General features: G+C 39.9%; 1 protein-coding gene across 1 annotated transcript; it reads left to right on the forward strand.

The window, feature by feature from the left end:
* Positions 1-1,436: 1,436 nt before the first annotated feature.
* LOC146455510 (death domain-containing ATP nucleosidase-like) lies at positions 1,437-18,128 on the forward strand. Its single transcript, XM_085094183.1, has 5 exons — positions 1,437-1,559; positions 6,491-7,165; positions 7,980-8,165; positions 9,465-9,683; positions 17,917-18,128. The coding sequence occupies exons 2-5, from the start codon at positions 6,505-6,507 to the stop codon at positions 18,126-18,128; spliced, it is 1,278 nt and encodes a 425-aa protein (XP_084950309.1). The 5' UTR covers positions 1,437-1,559; positions 6,491-6,504.
* The last annotated feature ends 407 nt before the right edge of the window (positions 18,129-18,535 follow it).

Raw genomic sequence — 18,535 nt, forward strand, 5'->3', positions numbered from 1 at the left:
TGGAACAAACTCACGGTCAAACCTAGGCACGAGTACTAAAATGTGCCCAGCCGGGGAAATCCACGGGAAGCCTTTGGCACGTAACGAACCACACACACCCCCTCTCGGCTAAGTGCAGTTCTGTACCAGCCAGCAGACCTTGTTGTGGCCTTTTTCAGTAACGCGTAAAACATTATTTTGTTCATCAGTTAGCCTGCAAGATGGTATAATTGAGCTAGGTTCGCATTAACGTGACAAAAGAATATTTAAATAAATATACAACTTATACCGAATTACCTCGACATATTTGCTCATCCACGAAAGTGACTACATCTTGCAGCGGATGTAACTTCGTACCAAAATTTGATTATATTGACTGTGACCTACCGAAAACGACTAAACACTCATCGCCAGATCTTGTCAAACGACTTAGATTATTTTTTCTTCCTGCCCTCCTGCTCACAAGGAATAAACCGGTAATGAGAACTTCGAAATACAAAAGGTTTAATGAGCAAAACATTGACCTTAAGCGTTTTTTAAAAAATGTTGCCGTTCTCGGCAAAACAACAACTTTGCGAAATTCAAGGTTTTTTGGAGAGTGTGTATACAAAGACAAATTTTCAGTTTCTTTCAGTCAGCTTTTATTCAATAAAAACCAACTCGTAAGTTAACGAGTTGGAAAATTGCGAAGTCAATTCATAATAAAAAAAATTAATAACACAAAAACCAATTTATATTCTCAAGAGACGTTTCTTGCTGTCACGCCAAGCACGGCTGGCTGGTACAGAACTGCACTTAGCCGGGAGGGGGTGTGTGTGGTTTGTTACGTGCCAAAGGCTTCCCGTGGATTTCCCCGGCTGGGCACATTTTAGTACTCGTGCCTAGGTTTGACCGTGAGTTTGTTCCAATATTCCAGCGACACGGCTCTGTCGGCGGCAAAAATGGCACCCGATTTGAAATGAACTTTGTTTTCAACGAAGGCGTGCGTCTCAATAAATGAACTCCTCCGTAAATGAGCTACCCAGGAGGGACCGCACATCATCCTTCTTGCCATATGGAGAGACAGTTAAGCGAGTGCTTAAGTTTCAAGCAAATTTTAGCGAGGTTTTCGAAGCGCTCTCCTAAAATGACGGGCCAAATCTTATTCAAATTCGACTTTTAGTTTCCTACCTTGTCATTAACATAATACAGTGATGCACGTGCAACAGCTGCTGAGAGATAAACCGCTCTAAACAGCGTTTAGAAGCACTGAGAAGCATTGAAAACACAGCAAAACACACCGGGTAAGATTTTTCAGACTTAATTGTATTTTTGGTGAGTTTTTCAAGATTTAGATCAGAGAGACAGACTTCCTTTATATTTCAGCAAGTTTAGAGAAACAAGTTACGCGGATGGCGTCCTTCGAGATTCCGGTTTATGTGACCAGACTGGATTCCAAAAGAAGCGTTTTAACGTCTCGATAGCCTGCCTGGCCGGCGGAATTCTCGACGAGAGTTGCTCTGTTCAGTTATTGATAACACAGATTTCACATTTTGCTGCGGGCGAGTTCACACTGAAGAATTTCAGGTGCTAGCTGACAGGTAAGTTCAATGTATACAATTTATGCTAATCACGAATACTCTTCTTGCAATTTTAAACTCCTTTCCCTTCAAGCAGAGATCTCTTTGACCTTCTATACACTACTGTACTTTAATTGAATTTGAGCTTACCTGTAGCGGTAAGACCGTTGATCGAAAGCCGCATGGTGAAATCATTTTAACTATAAACGTAGTTCTAAGAGTTAAGTCTTAATTATACAGTAAAAATATACAGCTTTGATGATGAGCCGAAATCTTGAACATAAAGTAAGCTTTTAATGCGTCAGTCAATTCTAGCAATGCCCATCCCACCCCCCCCCCCCCCCAACTCCCCAGGCAACCGCAGGGCTCTTGCTCACGTTGTCACTACCGGGGGTGGGGCATTTCGCAATTTTATCACAGCCCCGGGGTGGGGCATTTGCGTAATTACGGTGACCCCGGGCATTTGACACACGTGGTTTCTAAGCCATGTACATACATGATGGAGGCACTAAAAGGCCAATACATGAACTAGAGAAATTTGTGGATGTTTTTAATGGTAAATGTTTTCTCAAGGTTACATATTTCTTCATTTATTGCATTGTTAAGTGTGTGAAAACAACAACTTGAACTATATGATATCACCTATCGAGATTGAAAACAATCAACGCATTGAATACAACTACAGTCGAACCTCCCGTAAGCGACCACCCATAATGCCAAGGATATGTGGTCGCTTACAGGAAGTGGTTGCTCACCCGAGGTCAGACCAGGTGGGGGGGGGTCTAAATTTCAGGTAATTTACATATGGTAATTGCAGAGACCCAACCCTTTCGCCAGTGTTTATTGAAACCCAAAGTGATATTTACTTTTCTTTAGACTGCCTGATTTAGGAGCAACCAGTAAACAGCATTTTTGCACTGTTATATTTCAAGCGTTAAACATCTACAACTTTCGCGTTTTTTTTTTGTTACGTAATCCAGTTGACATTCTTTATCGCTACAATTTTTCTGTTGACACGAGGAACACAAGGTTGAGAGAGTCATCACCGGTCATGCATGTACATACATGCTATTTACAAGATAAGAGAGTTTCTTTCCTACAAGGGATTCAACCTGATTAAAGTTTATTTCAGTGTACACTATAGTGCATGTGTAAGTTGTTATCAACTGTTTCAATGCTAAGCTATTTCGGGAGACACTTCCAGTAGCTCCGGCTGTGAGATTTTAATACGGGGTCTGCTGTTATGATGTGGGCCAATATGTTACAGCGACACATTTTTCAATTTCCGCCCGTGAGAGATACAGCAGATTGTGTGTCAAGTGGTCGCCTAAGGGAGGCTAAAAACAATTGAAAATGCTAAACAATCATCTCTAAACGTGGTCGCTTATGAGAGGTGGTCGCCTACGAGAGGTTCCATCCATAGTGATTTGACTTGAGAAGTTTTGGTATTTTGGAAAAGTGGTCGCTAATGAGAGGTGGTCACTTACGAGAGGTGGTCGCAAAGAGAGGTTCGACTGTATTAAAATATGCATTCTGCATTCAATAATAAACATGAAACTCAATCTGGAGTGCGCTTAAGAACTTAGGTTTGGGAATTAAGATGATGTTTTCTTCAAGATGGAACTTGTGATCTTAAAATGTAATGAATCTTTTTTAAAATGTCATGATCGGCTCCACAGAAAACTTTGCATGCGAATACTGGCGTCTTTCATCTCTCCCAGTTGGGGTGCACGTTCTCTGCAATCTTTTTCTTTTTGGTTTTTGATTCAACGAACTGTCAAATATTCAGGGAAAATTCAGCTAAACAACAAGTCAAAATGTTTCAGTTCATTAAGCTATCCACTAGTAAACCGTTCAAAGCAAAATATAAATAAATAAAAGAGTTTGACCTTGAAGTCTTGTCTGTGTTGACAGGCGATGATCCTGGGGGCAGGATATTTCCCCTCTTTCTTTGTCCCCACCTCGGGGCATTTGAACAGCTGATGTGTCCCATCCCAGGGAATTGGAATTTGCCATTTTTTAAAAAACAATGCTAATGCCCAGGTGTTAGCTGGGAAGGAGGGGGGGTGGGTACTGCTGGAATTGACTAATGCATGACTAAATAAGCAAGTTGGGAGTCTCAGAAATATGGGCGCCGGCCAGGGCATAAAAAAAACTGTTTCCCTCATGGCCACACTAGCGAGAAGGCAGTTCCTGTCGCATTTGTCCAAATTTTCCGTGTTTAACAAGGCCAGTTCTCTTCGATCTATGTTCAGTATGTTTGCCGGATGTTTGAGATTTCCTGAAGTTTGTATTGTCTTTCTGCCAATGTAGGCTGTTGTTTAAGTGTGGTATATAGCTATCTTGAACCTTTGCACTGACCTAGCTTATGGCCAACATTTTGCCGCAGCGACTCAAAGCAACTGCCCTTAACCACTTTTCATTTGAAGTTCTGAGGTTTGAGTTGTTTAGATTGTATGCAGATTAACTTTTATGAACCATTGCAAACGAGATAATAAGGGGGTATAGACCAAACAAGTCAGTCAAATATAAGTTGATGTGTGAAACTGGGAGAAATAAAATGTGAATTCTTGAAGACTTTGTTGGTTTCAGTATTGAGCCTTCCCACCACCTAAATTCCTGGCAGCTACTCAGCTGAGGCCTTGTGTATTTTGGTCTATGGGGAAGCTGGAAAGACACACTTCCCAAATGTAAAAAATACTGACAGAGGTGAATTGTAGACAATCTCTATGCAACTTCACAAGAATGTTTATGCAGGATGCCCTGGGGCAGACCACCTCAAGGGTCCTGTCAAGTATCTTTTTTTTCTTTGTCGTCATACTTCTCTTCCTGGTAGTCACAAATTGTAATTGTCAAACCTTGACATGATTTGGCTGCCCGCAACCAGGCGTAGAGTGACTTCATTAAATATTCAAGCAAACTTAAATACACAAGCTTATAAAATTTGAATAATGCTAATCTGTAACAACGTCACATAGCCCTCCACAAAAACTTGATCTTGCAAATTGGTGGCCATGTTGATTTTCTCTAATATGCCATTTTCAGAAAGAAAACAAGCCTGTTTGAACTGAATGGTAAATGGAAAGAATAACTTCTCATAGAAGTACTCGACGGGTTAAAAAGCCAAAATTGGAGTGTTTACAACGAAGAAATTAGACTTTGAGTGACAGATGTGATATCGCAAATATGCAAAGAGGAAAGGTCATATGATTAATATCATCACTGGGACTGCACTTGCAGACTTTGTTATACTGCTGCTTGAATTGATTGTCAATTTTAATACTAAAAGGTTTCATTTAGGAAAGCTTTTTGTCTGTTTGTCTTTACATTATAATTGATGAAATGATCTAGGATACTTCGTAAACCTACGCTTTCTGACATTACATAACCAGAATATAAATAGCGCTGACGATAAGGTTTGTAATCGATGCTCATAGCTTTTCAATGTTCTGCTGTTTATATTTATAAAATAAAATACAGGGGAGAACATTTGTTAAGAGAAATACCTCGAGCTTTACACGAAAGTTTTGATCCTTACATTATCACCTTTGATTTGGAGACAGGAACTGTTGAAAGACTATTAGATTGTTTACTGTTTCATTTCCATTTGTAGGTTTAATTAAACAAATTCTGACTGTGGGTTCCCATCCCGCGTTGATGGCCATAGAGGCGTCTTGTTACACTGACTTTCTTACAATAGGTGGCTGGCACTGGTTTCCATCATTTTCCAGTACTAAATAAATATACACTTTGAAAGATCAATATTACACTCTTTAATCTTAAAGAATTTAAGGTGGTTAACTGAACAACCTTCCTAGAATTTTTTTGAACTTTGCAAAAAGTTGTGTATTTGAATATGCTAATTACAGGTGAACAATACAAAATGGAGATCACCCAGGTCATTTTGGAGTTATAACCACTGTACTTATAACAATAATTGGGAGCTATTTTTCGTAGGTTATACTGTTGCTATGGTAACCTAAATGTATTATGTAATGTTGGGACAACCATAATATGTTCAGCAATGTTTAGGCATTTGTTAGATACTGGCCATTACTGTTTTACATGTACATGTATTAACTTCTAAAGAGTGGTAGTATTAGTGGCCCAAGTTTTTTGGGATAAAAGTAGGTGACCTCAACAGGTTATGTGAAAAACAAAACTTCCATGTTTGAAATTATAAATTTTTTGCAGTTTTTTTTTCCAACGATACGCCAAGTCCCACCTACTTGTGGCAGTTTGGGATTTGGAAATGCCGGACTCAGCGGCAAAATGAGTGCGCATGCTCCGCAGATTTGTGATTCAAGCGAGAATCGATTACGAATGCTCCACAATCGCCAAATTCACACCTGTTACCGCAATACTTTTTTTGTTGAATAAGATATGTGATGGAGGAAGTTCGAAGGAACCTTTCGTGAAAGCGGCAACCTTATCTGTTTTGATTTAGGCTTATCCCCGCAAAAAGAAAACAAACAATGAGAATTTTAAAAATGCTGCCATTTTGCCGAGTAAGATTGTTCACGCGTGACGAGCATGCGCTGTCATCTTGCCGCTGTGTCGAAATGCCGCACTGTTTAAAAGCAACTTGTTCCTGGTAGGATAAATGTGTTAAAAGTCCCATGCACTCATATAGAACTTGACAAAGCAAGTTGCACTCCTGTGATTCCTTTACAATACTTTTTCACTAACAAACACTTGAGCTATTTCAAGCAAAGAATAACAGATCTTGAAAATTGGGGTGGTCTGTCACATGCCAATCCCCAAACTGAAGTCAGTGTCCCCCCCCTCTCCTCCCACCTAGTGGTAGGGAAAGGTTTATGAAAAAAAATAGTGTTAAGAGTTTGCTTTGGTTTCTGACGTAGCTCTTCTCATGACAGATTTTTTAAAGCATTATATAAAACATCCTTGTATTTAATTTACTGATTTTCTAAGGGAATTTTTCTTGTATCTAGGAACCTCTGCAATAATGCAACATCAGCACCAAGAAGAAACAAGTGTAGCTTTCCTAAGGACTGCCCCGCCCAATCTTAGCATTAAAGTGCCCAAGTCTAGAGATCTTCCAAAGAAGTCTAAACCTTGGAGTAATGTCCAGCTGCCAGTGGACATTCTGTTGTTGACAGTAGAGGACTGTGAGTTTCTGGCATGCTATGCTTACATGAGAAATTCCTTTAAAAGTTATCACAAAGACCTTGGTTTTGTGTACATTGGAAACATGGGTGAAGATAAAAATGAGCCATTGAAGATTGCCCTGATGAAATGTCTCGAAGGTTCTTCTGGTCCAGGTGGTTCTCAAACTGCTGTCAAGAACGCAGTGGTTCAGTTGAAACCCAAGGTTGTTTATTCTGTTGGCTGCTGCATCGGTCTGAAACAGGAAAAAACCCAGATAGGAGATGTGGTGATATCTTCTAAACTTACCACCGAAACCTTTAGAGCACCAGTGGGTAAATATATGGCCAACCTTGTCAGAAGTGCAGCTGATGGATGGGAGCCCCCACTAGAAAATCCAGAAGCTCGAGAAATACATGTACACAGTGGTGGTGAGATTTTGAGTGGAGTAGATCAGGACACAGCCAAACAACACCAGGAGTTATATCCCAGTGCATATGCTGTTGAAATGGAAGGAAAAGGTGACAATAACTGATCATCATTGTCATAATAATTTTCCTGTTATTTACGCTGAATGGAAAAGGCTTATAATAATTTTCTCATCCCCAGTTTAGCTACAGGGGTAGTGTAAAATAGTTATTATAAGAGCAGGATAAATTATATGGATGGTCAGTGTTCAGCCAGTAAGATGGCTGTGTTTTTAATAACTCTGGATTAATGTATAAAAAATAACTATTCTTTCATTTACCATAATTAACAATTGTAGTAAGAGGCACAATATTAGTTAACCTAGATGTGCCTTCCTGCTCTTTTGTAATATATTCACTTACAAACGTAATATAAACATAATGTAATTATGTGCTAAGTGGAGGAAATAAATAAAATACTCAAATACTTAGTTATATAGATAACTCATGAACTACACTATTATAAACATCAGAAGCATGTAGTCAGAAAAATAGTTATTATTGTTTCAAGTTCCAAAGTCTAAAAAAACTAGTGGATCCCAGAAAACAGAAATAGACTAATTATATCAAAAACTGTCAGTTGCAACCTTTTGATGCCACGTCTTCTCCACAAAGATTTTACTTAACCATGTAATTGTGGTACAGTATTTAGCATTGAGTCGTGGAGGTCATGTGACATTGAAAAGGCTATAGAAAGCAGCAAGCTACACTCCCTGGGTGGGTGCGTTGAAGTTCCTGTGTTCTGTTTAATGTCTTCCATTCATAATTAACTGACAATAAAATTTATTATACATAATTATTATGTAGGGTTACAGTGTAGCTTTCAATAGGAGTTCATTGCTTCTGATTGTTTTATGCTTTTTCTTAGGCATTTTTGTGGCATCCCATGACCTGAAAATTGAATGGGTGATTGTTAAAGGTGTTTCTGATCTTGCTGATGGTAACAGAATTTCTGATGTGACATGGAAGCATTTTGCTTGTGTGATGGCAGCTTCTGTTGTATCGCATATGCTGAGTGACTCAATTGTTTTTAGACAATGGCCTCACTACCCAGGTATGTGACGCGGGCCTGCTGTAGCAAATGCTCTTACAAGTAAGTTATAAACCAGGCTTCCTGGAGCAAGTGCGGTTCCATGCCAGGTTGATTGTAATGATTTGTTTGTTGTTAGCTCCGGGGAGGGGGAGAAGGGGGGAGGGGGCAGGGCAGGGTGTCTTAGGAACTGAGGTGTGGGGTTTGCATTTTGAATTTTTTTGTTGGGGAGTCAGTGAGGAAGGAGGAAGGACTTCAAGCACAAAATATTTTCAGTTTACACACTGAACTAGTTTTAACACTGAATTTAGTGAGCAAAAGTCACTTGGCTTTTTTTTACTAATGCATTTTTTAACTAATGTGTTAGAAGCACACTTAACCCCTTGAGCCCTAACAGTGATCAGCATCAAATTTTTCCTTGTAATATCAGTGCTCGTTCAACCCTTAAGGTCATGAGAATTCAAGGAGAGTTTTGATCACTTAGGGTGACTTTCTTGATATTTTAATAACTTCTCCCCAGTATTTTTATAAGAAAAGTAATAATAATGATAATGATAATGATAATGATAATGATAATGATAATGATAATGATAATGATAATGATAATGATAATAAGACATTTATAGAGCGCCCTTTCCCATGAGTCCAAGGGCGCTATTTACAAAGTCAAAGTTAAAAAATAATTAAATAGTTAGATTATAAAACACCCAAGTATGGGGACGTTAGACAGGAGAATTTGTTCTTTGATATTAGGGATTAAAGAGTTATGTCCAACAATGAATCTGGTGTAAATTTAAATGCATGCGCATACACCATGGTACAGAGAAAGCTGCAAAAGTTGACAGCAAAAATTCATCTGCCAAATCAACACTGTCAGTTCCCACGGAATCAAGGAGTGTTTTCCATTGAACTAATTTATTCATGTTTTTCACATTGCCATGTTCCTACCAGTAGCATAGCCCCATTGCCAACTACTTGTATATAAACCACATACAACCCACAATTCCTTGATTCGCTCTGCTGAAGGGCTGTCGTTCAAAACGTCAGCTCTCTTTACGTTGGCCAAATTACCATGATATCAACTCATTGATAAAACCAAATAGTTGTTTCCACTTCCCAACCGACGCAGCACCACAGGTTCTTTACAAACTAATGAACCCCTGTTATCTATTTCTTGAAGCAGTCTTGACAAAATGTAGGAGATGACCCATGACGAGATTGATGAAGAGGAAGTTCTTAGTAGCATTGGTAAATGCTACCAGTTCTCATGGGCTACTGTAGTTGCCCTATCTTGAGTTTGGAATTTTAATTTGGTTTTTACAGACCCCTCCAGTGGTAGTGAAAAGATACCAACAGTTGAGTACCCTTTCAGACAGCAGTCAGCTGCAATCACAGAAAATACGGTTTGTACACCCCTTTCACACAAGCAACCTTGTCTTGATGAAGAAAAGAATGCTTCTGCAACAGTTTGGGAAGATGAGCCATCGACTAGACAATCTCACAGAAAAAGAAAAAGCAGTTCAAGTTCCACTCTTGTCTCAGGTACAGAACCTCATTTCTGTCATAATATATGTTAATTTTTGTCATTCCATGTAATCAAAGGGTACCTTATACATGTACATTGGACAGAAGCAGTCTGGATACACAAACGGAAAAAGCTTTACATTGAACGGCGGTGGAGGGTTGGTTTGGTGGTGTTGCCCTAGCTTACATACATAGATTACAGAAAATGGAGTTTTTCCTAAGACGAGTTTGACCATGGTTGTACCAGGCTCTTCGATTTGGATTGTAGACTGCTTCTACGGCTACAGCTAACTCCACCGTCCACCAAACAGCAAATTTATCTATGGATAAAACTATTATCGGATCAGTTTCCACTGGGTGCTTGAAGTGTAACCCAGACTTTGTAGCATATAACGTTACTCTACTACTGTTTGCAAGTTCAAGGCAAATTTACGTAATGGCTTGTGATTCACCAGTACCAATTTTCCCTGTGAACAAGGACAAGCGATGACCAGACTAACTAAAACTTAAACCACCCAACTTCATATGGAAAGTTTGACATGTTAGATGCTGTGTCACAACACTCTACAGAAGCATCTTTAGACTTTTCCTATAAAAAAATCCCTCTAAATTCGCTTGTTTAACCACCCTACGACTTCTTACTCTTATTATTTTCTGGTCAAACTTGCCAGGGTAGGTAAAAGGATCTTCACCAAGTGAAGTTGTATGTACATTTAACATGACACTTTACTAAAAATGTAATTTTTGGCAACAAATTGCAATCTTGCAGTTTCCTGTTAAGATATTTATGTTTTGCGAAACACGCACGATTGTGTGTGAGAGCCTTCAAATTAGGCATGGTTACAACGCAAGTGTGTTTTGAAATAATCAGAAAGATACTTAATATGGCCTTAGCATTCTGGGTCTTTCATAGCCTGCGAGCAAGCTCTATTTGGTGAGCTGCGAGAGGATTGGGGAGCTGGCCGTTCGCGCTATATCCTCTCGCGGCTGACAGGCTAGGTCTTTCAGAAAAAATATATCTCTTCGTGATGAAGAAACGAATGGTTCTAAAACTACCGATTTCACGAACCCTTGAAAAAAATCACAAAGACGCATCCAAACCTCCAGTTAACCTGCCTAACCATTCTTACAAATACAAGGCAGTCTGTGGCATCTCTCTAAATCATGGTAACACAGAAACCTGCGAACGTTTGGGTTAAATATCATTTTTTCAAATTGGCACTTGATCTTAGTCCTCACGGAAATATCGAGCACTTTTTATTCGACTAATTTGTTCCATGTATACCCCCCCAGGGGGGGGGGGGGGGGGGTTACTTGGGTTCAGTTTTGCTGGGTATGTGCCGCTGGCCTCTCAGAGCCCCTGCCCCATTATAGTCTATTTTGTGGCCAGTTATAGACCCCATCTTAGTCACTTTTGGGAAAATGTAATTTTCGCGATCCCAACTAAGTCCCTTTCTATTTATGCATCTACTTCGTTCTGGACCGGGGGTTTTGTGTTATTGTGTAACTGGTTAATATTGAAGTTGTGGTTTCAAGAACGGAATGTAATGCGAGGTGATTGTTACATTTAATAAACAACACCTTTCTGAACTTTTTAACCGAAACCATTTTAAAACCCCAAAAATCGGAAAATGTGCAACCCCATTCTAGTAACTCTATTGAAAATTCAACCCCATTATAGTCAATCCAGTCGTGAAAATGCGACCCCATCCAGCGGCACATCCCCATTAGCCTCTTATAAGGAAGTACCCCCCCCCCCCCCCGGGTGTATACCGTGCTTCCACAAATAGGGTAGCTGCACTGCTCAATACATAAACCACACACAACTCCACTGTTCCATCATTTGCCTGAAGAAAAAGCTGACGTTCGAAACGTCAGCTCTCTCCAATTACCTTGTCAACTCAGTTCCTAAAACCAAATATTCGTTTCCACTCTCTCACCGACACAGCACCACGGAGCTTTACTTTACAAACTAACCCCATAGCTACAATTAGTTGCAAATTGATGAGACACTTTCGCCAAAAACCCACCCCTGAGAGTCAAATAGTCGTCCAACTCACAATACAAGGAAAATATCTAGTAAAATACTCCTCCCTCATCCAGTGTTGTCGCACTATCTTTCGAATATGGTTCGCACAGCAAGGCAACATCAGGGACCTTAAGATTTGAGTACGAGTACGACTTTGTGTGGTTTAGAGAACCGCTTTTCACACCCTTTTTTTTCTAGGGTCTTCTTATCTGCTAGTAAACAGCGGGAAGGGAAGAAGACTTCTGGAGATGGGACTGATTTGAAATTTGAAAGTCGTACTTGTACTCTGAACTGAACGTCCCTATTGTAGACGGGGGAGGGGGGAGGGGTGGTGAGAAAGACTGAGCGTGGGACTTGAAATATTGCGCGTGCGTGTAAGAGCGTTTCAGTGGTTTTTGCAATAAATATGCATTATTGACCAAGCCTGAGGTCAAGATGGCTGGATATTGGCCAAGTTCTTTTTTTGCGTTTTTATAAAAACTTTTATAAAAACGCAAAAAAAGAACGAGGCCAATATCCAGCCATGTTGACTGAACAAGCTTGGTCAATAAAGGATTTATTATATGGCTTTATCTTCAAGTTAAAACTACAACAACAAAACAAAACAGGACATGAAACTGTTCTGCTCGGAAAGAAATTCTTCATAGCCGGCCGGTGCAAGATTTATTTTCAGTGCATTTTTGGATTAGCATGTAATCGTGGAAAACAAGGAATCCTAAATTATCTTAGGGCTCTAACTTTATAATGGCTTAAGGGGAGTATACAATTATTGAGAACGAAAAATTTAGATTTTCGCAAGAGCGGGAAGATTTGAATAGAATTCGGCAAACTCGCCATTTTCAGCCGATCGCGCGGTGGCGTAAATAATAAACATTTTTACACAGTTTTCGGCTTCCAATCATTAATTCTTGAATGAAACAATAGATTTTGAAGATATATGCAAACATAAGCCGAAAAAAAGAGCGGGTGAATCAGAAAACTGGGCGAAACTTTGATAAGATTTTGTTTTTTGGAACTCGAATTGAGACAATAAGTTTTACAAAATCAACTCTATCTAAAATACTACACACAGAGCAACTCACCGAGAAAATCGAAGAAAAGATTGCATTGTTGTTGGGATTAAACTTTCGATGCCAAGCGGACGGGCAACGTTTAATCCCGAGCGGGCAAGATAGCTCCATCTTGCCCGCTCGGGTAGCCAATCACAGCGCAGGATTTGACTCATCTTGCCCGCTCGCGGAGCCAGCCATATAATAAATTGTAGTAAAAACATGCAATCCAATTCAGTACACGTAACATGCATAAATAATCTTGTTTAGAACGCTGATGGCATAATCAAACTCGACCTATTTCTTTGCCAGAAAATGTTTTCTTGCACAAGCGCCTTAGCGCGATAAAAAAGCATGACCCAGCGCTATTCAGAGCATACAGATTGTAGGGATGCTTTACACCGGATATTAGGGACAGTTTCGTTTGTCCCGACGAAAAGCTTATCTATTTTCGTTTAAATTAACCCGCTTAATACGGGCACCGGTTAATATGGACAAATGACACTTTCCTGTCGTCAACCCCGCTTATCTGCGTTCTTTCTATTTTCATTGTCACAATTATATGCTAAACATAGACATTGTTCCCCGTTCAAATAATGACAGATTTTCTTTGGGATAAAACGATTTTATTACTAAAAATCAGCAGCAAAATAGCGTGACATGTTTGATCAGTCTGTCTTTCTTCCGGTGTTTGACCCTTGTACTGTACTCCTTAATAACGTTTTCTGCCTATAATGCCTACACAAAAGTTTCACTTCCTTGGTCTTTAATTTGCTGCAGTCATTGCTTATAGCCTTCTTCCTCTTTAACGTCATTCTTACTGCTATCAACATCAGCCTCCGCTCGGAGGCTGATGCTGACTTTGATTCCGTTGTCGTGTTGCAAGAACAATAACATAATTTTTAGTCCGAGGATGTGATAAATGAGCGTAAGGTTTCTTTAGTTTGAATTTGTTACAGTTAAGAAATTAAACAACGTTTTGTTACTGTAGAAATGTCTCCTAAAGTCTTTCTATCGATAAAACATGTGTCCGTGGCGTCTTTTTCTGAGAGCCCACTTAAAACGGACACCCGGATAATACGGACCCTTCGGCATTTCCTTTTCGTGTCCGTAATAACCGGTTTCCACTGAGAAAAAAGCTGAGCGAGGCTTGTTTCAAAAAAACGGTCATGAACGCTTATTTGTACGAGACCGGTTTCGGTTAAGTTCGTCTGTAGCGAAGTTTTTGTTTATGAACTGCTCTTGTAGGCGAGCTAGTATGAATGTCGTCTTCTTAAGCAAGGTCTGGCTGTATTTATAGAATTGTGCTCTTAAGCAAGATCCAGCTGCGTCGAGTGTTCTGTAAAGAACCGTGGTTATGTAAATTAACAACATTCTTTTGGCGAAAATGCTTGACCACTTGTGGAAAATCCACAACACAAAAAATTACAGGTTTCATTGTCGATTTTTACTGAAATATTATTTTGAATGGACGAATCCTCGTACTGCTGACAGTTTTCGCGAAATTTTTGATGAAACGCATATAAAGCACCCTTGTACACAAACACATTTTCCTCGGGAACGGATCAAATATCCTTCAACCACAAGTTACCAAAGCGTAATATAAGTGAGTTTGTATGGCGTTAAAATTTGATCGCAAATTTTAATCTTAAAAACAACAATATTCACTCGAAAACTTACAAAAATCACACTAAAGTCTGCGTAATTGGAGGAGAGCTTTTTCAGACGTAACTGTAATTTTTGTGGGTTTTCGAGGAAATATTGTTTTATTTTCGATCGAATTTTAACGCCATACAAGCTCTTATATTACACTTTGGTGACCTGTGGTCAGGGGCGGATACAGGGGGGGGGGTGGATAGGGTGGATATCCACCCCCCATTTTTCAGTAAAAAAAAAAATTCGAAATGTCACTTTATTTGAAATAGAAAAGAATGAAAGAAAGAAAAATTAGCTCTCGCTCATGTCTGATTGTTGTTACGCCACGTTTCGTTGTCTGCGGCCACTTTTCGCGCAAAAGTTCGCAAGGAAGCCATTTGACAACGCCTAGTGAGACGAAGTAAGAATCTGATTGGCTCATCAGAGATAATAATAGAAATGACAGGCCTGCACGGATCACTGCGTTATGTGGTGTACATTTTTATGAACGCTGCCTTTATATTTTTGCCCTAACGAGCATGTCCTTAAGAGATTGTCCTCTCTTGTAGGATATAATTGGCGGATTTTTGAATATGTTTCTCAGCAAAGGCTGATTTTGTATGAACTTCCAGGTTTGCATCAATATATTTTTAAGGTTACGCACCGATGGGTGGTACGTTGTAACAAAAGGCAAGATTTTTTCGAGTTTTTTTCTTTTGCTGTAGAGCCGACTGTCTTCCGGCGAAGTTGACTTCTGATAACGTTGTCTGTATCATCTTGTGGGGGTATCCGCGCGCTATGAGGCGCGATTTAAATTTGCAGATACTTTTTTCGAACGTTGTTTCAGAAGAATTTGTTCTCAGTAGTCTGAGTGCTTCGCCTTTAATAAAACCTCTTTTAACACCCAAGGGATGGCTCGAGGTAAAATGTGTATACTGAAAGGTTTCAGTAGGCTTGCAATGTGTACGGATGTCAAGGATCGATTCATTTCTGAAACGTTCTCCTTTAAAAATTATTGTGTCGAGAAAGCTAGTCTCGTTCTCTGAAATTTCGGCTGTAAATTTAATAGTAGGATGGAATTTGTTAGCTTGTTCAATGAACAGGTTAATTTCCTTTTCGTCACTATCCCACAGTGAGAAAATGTCATCAATAAAACGTTTCCATTCTATTGGTTTTGTTTTGCTTTGACTTATCATTTTTGTTTCAATATCGGGCATAAAGATGTTTGCAAATGCAACGGCCATTTTTGTACCCATTGCAGTTCCATGGGTCTGAAGGTAATTTTTTCCAACAAATTGGAATGAATTTTCCTGAAGGATAAGTTTAAGCATTTCTTTGAGGTAGTGTGACGGTATAGGAGGTTTATTGTTGTGGAATGCCTCGTATGCTGTGCATACTATTGTAATACCCTCCTCCTGTGGTATATTTGTATACAAGCTTGTTACATCCATTGATACTAAGATAGTATCTTGAGAGACCTTTGTCTTTTCTATGAAGTTTACGACTTTTAGATACGATTTCTGTTTTTGTGCGATGGGCTGAAGTAATTTGTCCACAAAAGATGATAATCTTTCTGTGGGGCCTTCACAGCCCGAAATTATCGGTCTTCCGACCGGATTTGGTTTGTGGATCTTAGTAAGGGTGTAAAATATTGGTATTCTTGGCGGATCTCGCGTTTGAGAAAAGCATTTCTTTGTCATGTCATCAATGAAGTTATTTTGATGCAATTGTGCGACAAGCTCGTGAACTCTTTGTAATGTTTCCACCGTCATGGGAGCTTGGAGAGGTTTATAATGTTCTCTGTTTTCGAGTTGAATTTGAGCTTCTTGTTTATTTTTTTAGTCAGGGCATTTTCTCTACCACCTCTCAATAAATATGGTCTGCCATCCACCCCCCCTTTTGAAATCCTGGATCCGCCCCTGTGTGGTCTGCACGTAGTCTAAGACAACCACTGTCTCGCACCTCGTGCTTATTAGCTGGTGGTTTGTCCACACTATACAGAGAGCTTGTATTTCATTTGTCACAACACCCTTAGTTGAAAGTCTCTCTCCAGAGAGTGCTTGTAAAGATACAAACACTAGAGAGGCTAAGAGTTATGGGGTAACTGTTGTTGATTCAAAGGAACATCCAGGCTATGAACCTCTTGACTGGTTGAGCTTCCCGCCTCAAGATCTTAGCATGCATGTTGTTGTTGGCCATGGTGTGAAGCTTGGTAGGCAAGGACAGGTCATACGAGATAATTCTACTCGATTTCCCAATTGCAAATGGGTTCAAGTGGTGCATACTGCTCCTGAAGACCTCAGTAGGTACAAAGGCTACTCTGATCCAATTTCAAAGGGTGAAAAGAAACATCAGGTTGAAGTTGATCTCTGTGAAATGGCTGATCTGGTTGTGCCTGTTGGACCAAGGCTGGAAGATTCTTACTCTTCATATCTCCAACGATGCAAGGAGAATCAGGATATTTTCACTGTCACGCCAGGTCTTTTTGAGAGGGAATTTGGGGACTTAAAACAAGCTCCTAATGAGAGTGGTGAGTTTAAAGTGTTTTTATGTGGTCGTGGTGATGATTACGACTTTCAGCTGAGGGGACATGACATAGCTCTTGAATCATTTACTCATCACTTGATCAAGAGCAAGCCTTATCATCTGATCTTTGTGGGTGCACCTGACGGAAAGCAGGACGAGGTAAGAGATAAACGTCTTCAACGTGGCGTCACTGAAGAGCAGTTGACTGTGCGAAAGATTGTGCAAAACAGAGAAAAGATGAAAGAGTTACTGAATGAAGTTGATCTTGCCATTATGCCATCCAAATCAGAGGGATTTGGTCTTGTTGCCCTTAAAGCCCTTTCAGCTCGTTTACCCATTCTTTTTGGTAGTAAGTCAGGATTTGCAAGAGCATTAAGAACATTCCTTACGTGGATTCATGGATAGTTAACTCAGATGACCCCACCAAGTGGGCAGCGGCAACAGAAGATTTACGTGTCAAACACAGAAATGCGGCTTAAAGAGATTAAAGCACTGAGAGCATCTTATGACCAGGAGTATGAAGCTGTGGACGATGGTTCATGGTATGGCTTATTTGGTCACCATGTTTGTTTGGACGTTATGAAAATTGGGATGTGCTTGTTGGCACATTCTTGTATTGACTCTCTTGAGATGTATGACTACTAAAATTCCATAGAAAATATTATCCTTTCATATTCGAAGCTGTGGTGGCTTAAATTTGTATCACTTCGTTTCCAGAATTTGTATCAGCCAACCGTCTTGTTTTAATTGGACTTGTCCTGATTAGCAAAATCAGAACTTTCCCATTTTCAATAGAAAACAACATAGAACTGAAAATGTTTTGTTTCTCTGGCGCGGGTGTGTGTGTGGGTGGGGTTGATTTAGTTAGTTTGGTAGGCATGCAGAATGAAGCCCCATAACATTGTTTATGTTTATTTGTCTAGTGGTACACTTGTCGTCAATGTCAGCAAGATAAATTTAATGCGTTAGCTGGGTACCATGTTTGCAACCTTTTTTGTTTCCTTGCTTCCAGAGCCCTCTAGCAGGCAGCCTGCAATGCAAGATGTCCTTGGACAGCGCCCAGCTGTAAACTTGCCCGAGATTGAGCCTCATTTAACTAAGCAACCTTCTGAAGAAGGCACAGTGACCTTGAGCACAAGGACTGCTAAGGCGGCAGTGAAGAGAAGCCTCTCAGATTCCACTACTGACCATGGTACAGTTGTTTTAATTTACATATACCTGTGACATTTAAGCTGCTGCCACGTGTATATAAGTACAGTTAAACCTCCCATGATATCGTGCCCACTAACAAAGTAACAGCCGGGGGTTGGTCGCTCACTTACCTGTGGTACTTGATTCAACTCGCGACTTGAAGTAATTCAAGTCTGAAGAAGGACGGTTCAGCGTTTCGAAACGTAACCTAAGAAAATCCCACTGAAACACACATGTGAGGTTTTAGCTTGTCTGATAAAATTTTGGTATTTTTGGCCGCTGATGAGAGATGCATGATTCCTTATGGTGGTGACAGAGTGAAGTTCGAGTGTGTCAAAATTTTGATTTCTTAGGAGAGCCTCATGAATATAAAAATATCCTGATGAACAGATTTTAACATAAATATAAAAAGGGTCCCTAAACGGAGTGTTATGACAAGG

Source organism: Pavona decussata, unplaced genomic scaffold (genome assembly GCF_977016875.1).
Source record: "Pavona decussata unplaced genomic scaffold, jaPavDecu1.1 SCAFFOLD_273, whole genome shotgun sequence".
In the NCBI taxonomy this organism is placed as follows: Eukaryota; Metazoa; Cnidaria; class Anthozoa; order Scleractinia; family Agariciidae; genus Pavona; species Pavona decussata.